The following is a 7,053-nucleotide window of genomic DNA, read 5'->3' as shown; positions in this document are numbered from 1 at the left end:
AAAAGTGTGAATTACACGTTAGAGCGAGGCAGGCCCGATGTTGAACTCATATGAGAAGCTGAAGCGTCAGCGTCGAGCTTTTTTGTAGTGTTGTATTAAAAACTCAAGGCCCAACCAAACTGTAACGTGTTGGTGCTGCTTGTAAGCTGTAATTTAAACGCCATACGAAAAAAGTCTGGGTAATTATTAATAATAATGATAACTATATTTATTATTCTGGTTGACGAAAGCCAGCCAGAATTTCTTGCCAGAGGCAGCGCATCTTAAAGTTTTTTTGCTGCCATTACACAAAAACTAAAACGAGATTTGATATTGCCCTCTGCCATGCATAAAACTAGGTGCCTTCATTAAATCCTCTTTATTGTTTATTTTCAGCCAATGTCGTCTTCTCCGTGATCCACTGCGGATCTCGAATCCCTCTGGACAATGTGCCGTTTCCAGTTGTCAAGAGAACCGTCGAAGTATGCATATCTGGAATGGAATACTAGCAGAAGATACAGGAGAAAAAGAAGACCAAATATGTTACATCGTGATGCACTTGCTAACGTATCAATCTCATTCAGATATGCCGTAGCCTTTCAGTTCAAAGATTGTGTGCAGGCAGTGTAAGGTGCATACTTTGCGGCAGCTGTATTTAACATATTTTTCCTTATACATATGCCCCTTTTGGGGCCCTTAGGGTATTTCTAGCCAATGAATACATTTAGGAAAAGCCCAAGAGCATTATGACTGTGAACGAGACACATAGCCGGGGGTTGCTGCACACCGAAATGTTCAGTTTTGCTGGGACCTCTTCTACCTCCTCTCGCACCTTTTGACGTTTTGCCACGCTTTCCCCCCATCAGTAGTTGCGAGTGAAAGAAAATCATGGCTACATCCCTGGTGCACGTGAACTATAAAAACATGGGCTTGTTTTTTTTGCACTTATCAAAGCCGACCTGTGTGTCTGTTAACATGCAAAAACACCAGAAATAAATATTCTTTATTTCATTTACAGCATGCAAGTACCGCTGATTGGCCGAAGGAGTGTACAGAAAAAGTGAACAAACCTCCAAGGCACAAAGAAGAGGGTTCATGAGGCTTCTCTCCTTTGCATGAAAAGGCTATGTAGTATGCACCATACATTGGGTTGCATGTTTTGGATACATGATGGGCAAAAACTAGGCAGCTCTACGTTGACTATTTCTAGTTTCACGATACTAAATGTACATGTTAAAGACTTTAGTTCAGAAATACTAGCTGATAAATGCTAAGTTGAGACGATCACCTTCCGGTAATATTTTCTTGTGCATTCGTGTTCCTTATGCAACCCCTTTTTATATCCCCATTTTGTATGGTGCCATTTAAAAAGTTTTCAGATTGAATAATTAAGCAGCTCGCCCAAGTCAGTAGTATCAATATGAACCAGATTTAGGGGAAACCCCCAAGGTGGAGTAAGATTCTGCAAAGGAAAGTTTGACATCCACATTTAGGTGGATGTCGAACTTTCTTTTGCAGAATCAATATGTATACCTAAAGCGTTTCAGTGAGGGGGTAGTTCCCATAGTTGCCCTAAAAAAAAGGCCAGTTTGTTTGCCCAGCCTCTACATCAACCGGTCACAGCTGTTGCAGCAGTCTTGATGAAATTGCTCTGCTGTGTAGGTAACCATACTTCACATTTTCACAGTAAACTTTTTGTGCACATTACGCATTCTCTCACATTTGGTTTATTTACAGTCTATGGATATTACAAGCACGCTATGAATACATCTTGAAATGACCACCCCCAAAAATGTACTAACATGCTTTCACATACAACAGGTACTGTATTAAAATGTCAAAAGGAAAGTATAAAAGCAAGCACATCCGTAGCAAGTACAGAAAGAATGCAACTTTACAAACAGTTTTATACACATAGATTGAAAGTAGAAGCCTAATAACATACTTTCACACACTCTCTGAATTGAGAGTATCACCAACACAAAAAATTACGGCTGCATTTATACACATACACTGTCGTTGCCAATGTCACAATTGCATGACTATAACGAAGTCTAGTATAAAACATACCATATTAATCTTAAAAGCTCTAAACATTCTAAAAAATTATTCACAAAAATGTCCGAACACTGTGTTTAGGCCAAAGTTATTAATGGTAAACTAAATTGAATTTTGCAACAATTGCAAAATTCAATTTACCGAGTGGTCCATCTCTACCGTTTTCCCCGATCCTTTCCTAGCAGTCAAAGCTCCAGTCAATGGCAGAGTGACAGCACACTATAGGCGTCTTCTTTTCGGAAGAGGCTTCAGAGACGAGCATCCTTTTGTCGGTGAGCCACGAATGTGAAGGCCAGAACTCTGTGGCACAGATTCAGCCAGCTTACGGAAGGTGGCTTGCAATAAGCCCCTAGCCTCCACCTCTGTTTGAACGTCATGGCAGCAGTAAAGGAGGGAACTGCACTTTTCAAATTCCTCGGTTATACTTTTGTGTAGCTCCGACACTGAGGGGGCTGCTGTCCCAGGAAGCATAGCAACCCCAGGCTGTAAAGGCACTTCACAAAAGCTGGTCTCATTGACAAAGGGAATGTCTGGCTCTGATGCTGCTGTATCAAGATCCTGTGAAGACACTTCACAAGGGCTGGGCTGATTGACAAGGGGAATCTCGGAACTTGTTTCGGATTCTGGACAGCTTCCAAGAGTAATTTGCGGTCGATTGAGGTAACTCTGCAGAAGAGAGGAAACGCCCCACCTGTCGCTGTATTTAAAAACAACACAAAAGTGCTTGCATGGGTACTTGTGCTTCCTGAAATCAGGGCACGTACACGATGGCTTGGTGAAGTCGACAGTATACAGATCATCATCACTTCTTTCAGAATGAACCGTAAACACACCTTCAACAGGGAGCTCTTCCATGTCTGTGGGGGTGTATTCCTCTGCATTAACAAGCCGTCTCAGCATATGCTTAACGAACCCATGAGGCCGGTTGTGCAGGTATGCAGGAAAATTTTCACTGTACTGTCTGTACGCTGATGACTGCCTCCTTGCTGCCTCATGGAATTTCACTTCTTTGTCGGGAAGGTAGCCATGAACGACAGTCATGATCAGGGATGTTAACGACCGTTTCCCGCTGGAACTTTTCACGTACTGTGCCTTCAACGCGCGGTTTTGGGCCTCAATGCCGTTATTTGTGGTCAACACAACGTCAAACTCCAGCCTGTAAGACATGACCCACAGCTCCTTTACTGACAGCCACACTTCTTCAAAGTAACTGCGGAATCTTTCGTTTTTCCAATACTCAGAGTCAACAAGGACTTCAACCGCCTTGTCAAAGTCATGATGATTTGAAGCACTGGCTACGTGTTTCATGAGTTTCAGGGCCTCATCTGGATCGGATATGTTGTTTTCCTTTCTGCGCAGCCACCTCTGCCATGCCTGTAGTCTATGGAAGTCACAGATGGAGATTTGACTCTCTGGAAACACTTGCTTGATGGCACTTATTTCTGCCTTGCTATAATCCACCATACAGTATTGTGGGGACCAGTTGTCACACCACTGCTTGAAAACGTCTAAAGCCTCAGCGATACAGTGGGCCGTCTCGAACTGTATGATAAACACACCAGATGGTGTGTATCCCGACGGTGTTTTCACGGCAAGCAAGAAAAGTGGTAGGGCATAGTCACTCGTCTTGTGCGTTGCGTCCAGGCAAACTACTGAGCCTCCGTACTTTTTAAGCATGCTCTTCATGAATTTTGTTTGGAAGCAAAACAGCAACGTGTCTTCACACTCGCTGGCAACGCTCTCTTCCACGTTGTCCGAGTCGCTGCTACCCACGAAGCTGCGTGCTGCATACGGCCGATAGACAATGGAGGATTCGGGTTGCTCACCCCTGATCTTTTCAATTAGGATTCTAGCATTCTCTTGATCAACTGTGCTGAAGCGGTCTTTCTTAAGCACAGCTTGGATCTGGTTGCTGATGTCACGATGTGTTGGGAAAAAGGCCCTGCAGCTGCTATCAGGCTTCTCCTTGTTCGCAAAAAGTATATCGTGCACATAATAGTGAAGGCACTTTTTCACATCTGATACAGAAGTAATGCCTTCTTTTGCCAACATCTGAATTCGCTCAGCAACGCTCTTGTCCATGTTTTGGCTAAAAGCTTCCATGTCCTCGAAACCATGGTTTTGATGGGAACTGCAGTTAGCAATCCTAACATATACCCGCGTCTCTTTGGCCACAGTCTGCTGCTCTGCGTCAAGTGCCTCCTGCAGCTCCTTGGCCTTGTCTGCTTTCAGACGACCTTCTCTTGTCTGGCCGCATAGCTGGGGGCACATCCACCTAGAAAGCAGGCACTGTTAAGTACACAGATCATATTTTATGGTTTCAAACAGTACAACAAGATGAGGGCGAAGTCAAGATGAGACATAAGACAGCGCTGAAATAATAGCTGGAAGTATATTTCCACTATTGCCAGTATGTATACATGTGGGAAATAGCAAAATAAGAGCGCAAAGTACAAAACACATACAGTCTTGGCTTAGATGCCGAGACTGTATGCGTTGTGCTCATTTTATCTTTCACACTCTGTTTATCTTGCTGTTTCCCACGTGTATACATACTGGCAATGGTGGAAATATAGAGCGCTGTCTTCTGTCTCATCTTGACTTTGCCCTCATCTTGTTGCGCTGCTTGAAACCATAATGATCTTCAACCAACTGTGTTGTGTCGGATTGCACATTCATAAATGACATGACAAAGGTCCCCAGAAATTAATCTGAAATTATTTTTTACTTGTCATTGCACATTACATACCTGAAAATCTGAGTACAACTCAATCCACTTCAAATTCATTGTTGCTGCGCACCCCTTTTTCTTTGTGCCTTGGAGGTTCACCCACTTCTTCTCGTACACCTCCTTCTACCAGTCAGTGGTACTTGAACTCTGTAAATGAAGTTAACAATATTTATTTCTCGTGTACACTTATAGTAACTTAAAGTAAATCTTCTTTATACTGCCTACACACAATCTTTGAACTAGAAGACTGCTGGATATGTGCATGAGATTGAAACTTTTGGAAGTGCATCACCATGTAACATACCTGTTCTTTTTTCTCCTGAGTTTTCTTGTAGTACTCCGTTCCAAATATGCCCACTTTCACGGTTTCCTTGACAGCTCGGAACGGCACATTGTCCAGAGAGATTCGAGATCCGCAGTGGATCATGGAGAAGACGACATTGGCTGAAAATAAACAATAAAGATGAGTTAATGAAGGCACCTAGTTTTATGCATGGCAGAGGGCAATATCAAATATTATTTTAGTTTTTGTGTAATGGCAGCAAAAAAACTTTAAGATGCGCTGCCTCTGGTAAGAAATTCTGGCTTTCGTCAACCAGAATAATAAATATAATTATCATTATTATTATTAATAATTACCCAGACTTTTTATGCGGTTTTGAAGTTACAACTTACAAGCAGCACCAACACGTTACAGTTTGGTTGGGCCTTGGGATTTTAATATAATTGGGCGAAAAATCTCGACCCTGACCCTTCAGCTTCTCATATACAGCGTTGAACATCAGGCCCGCCTTGCTCTAGACATCTAATTCACACTTCCTGGAGCACCAGGGATGGCACGCACGGCCGTGTCACAATTAGCTTGCTAGCGCGGTGCTAATCATGACTAAAACCGAAAAAATACAGTTCAGTTACAACTGAATAATTTGGGGCGCTAAGCAACGGGGACCAAAGAAACACGCAGACACAGACAAGGCGCCAATTACAGCTCCAATAACGTTTATAGAATCTCTGAAGATTGGGTCATGTCCCGGTAATCCGAACAATACTTCACTCACACCGAAATGAATTGGTTCCAGGGGAACTGAGAACCGGTAACGAAAACAATGATACCTAAGCCAAACTTCAAAAAGGCGAAAACCAATAACCGCAACTGAGAAGAAGCCTGTCCTGCCGTGTCCCTAGCTGGTTTAAATTACTACTGCGTGTTTCAATGCTAGATCTACGCGCAGATCAATACATTAAGAAGCAATCGAGACATCCTCACATTTAGACGACTTGCTCAGGTCTCTTGATGTCCGCACAGCATACCTCTCGTTGACGGCAGCCAGGGACCTCTCAAAAAGCTTTAGCTCTTCGTCTGACTTCAGGTAGCCATGAGAGTAGCCGTCGTCATGACGTAATCCTTGGAGGTACTTTTCGATCAACTTCTGTCGGTCAGGAGGCTCGCTCATCGTTGCGTTCCGATTTTCCGGCCACTTAACAAGACAGTGCACGCTTCTCGCTCACGTGGAGTGCACGCCACCACAGCAACCACGTCGACCACGTACCACGCCGTCAAAAGGAGAGAGAGAGAGACAGAGAGAAAAAAAAAGAAATGGTGGCTACGTCATCGCGGCGAGGCCCCGCCCAGCACGGATTTGTTGTGACACGGAGGAATTCCTTTCTCCGTGTGTTGTGAGAACAGTCGCACCCGAGTTGGTCGGCCGCCGCTGCTGGCATAAAGTTTTCCAAAACAATGCCTCCTCTAGAAAGATGCCTGCCGCATGAGAAAAAAAAAAACCAGCTGCCACGGCCTTTCTCTTCTTCACTTTGAAAATGTTTTTGGTTGCTAGCGTCACTTGTTGCGGATGGTGCACGCAACACTTTGCATAGCCTCTGAAATAGTGATGCACAGTGGCAGGTCTCGAACAACTCTCGACTGACGCGCCCCTATGGGCCGCAGATGAAAAACGCTCGTGTCTTTCGTGTCCTTCTTGTCTCAGTGTCGTTGTTTTGTTCTCGCGCTATAACTATCGTCATGCCATACCAACTAGCCCAAGCTGCCACACTGCTAAGCTGGTACCGCCTGTCGCCATGATGATGGATGGATAGATATGGCTGTACCATTTAGATCGGGCGGTGGCTAGTGCCACCAAGCCGTAATGCCTAATGAACCAAAAATTAGATTTATTTTTTTCCCTTTAAGTAGCGAGGTTGAGGATTCGTACTTTGCACTGATAGTATCCGTCGCGAGCGCCACTGCGTGGAGCTTTTTTAAAACTGAAGGCAGGCCAACTCCGCTG

The 7,053-nt window shown here is 44.0% G+C and overlaps 1 protein-coding gene across 2 annotated transcripts; it reads right to left on the bottom strand.

The window, feature by feature from the left end:
• Positions 1–1,563: 1,563 nt before the first annotated feature.
• On the bottom strand, positions 1,564–6,662 carry LOC142776096 (uncharacterized). 2 transcript variants are annotated; one of them, XR_012887302.1, is made up of 4 exons: positions 6,036–6,662; positions 5,073–5,212; positions 4,787–4,915; positions 4,181–4,312 (listed from the first exon to the last, which is right to left on the bottom strand). XR_012887302.1 is itself a non-coding variant. In XM_075879035.1 (2 exons), the coding sequence occupies exon 2, from the start codon at positions 4,306–4,308 to the stop codon at positions 2,257–2,259; it is 2,052 nt and encodes a 683-aa protein (XP_075735150.1). In that variant the 5' UTR covers positions 4,309–4,312; positions 4,787–4,919; the 3' UTR covers positions 1,564–2,256. The 2 variants fall into 2 exon arrangements, 1 of the variants encoding a protein (XP_075735150.1); XM_075879035.1 differs by lacking the exons at positions 5,073–5,212; positions 6,036–6,662 and having other exon boundaries at positions 1,564–4,312; positions 4,787–4,919.
• Positions 6,663–7,053: the final 391 nt, after the last annotated feature.

Source organism: Rhipicephalus microplus, chromosome X (genome assembly GCF_043290135.1).
Source record: "Rhipicephalus microplus isolate Deutch F79 chromosome X, USDA_Rmic, whole genome shotgun sequence".
NCBI lineage: Eukaryota > Metazoa > Arthropoda > Arachnida > Ixodida > Ixodidae > Rhipicephalus > Rhipicephalus microplus.
The sequence above is the reverse complement of the archived record's forward strand: the minus strand, read 5'-3'. Positions and strand labels throughout refer to the sequence as shown.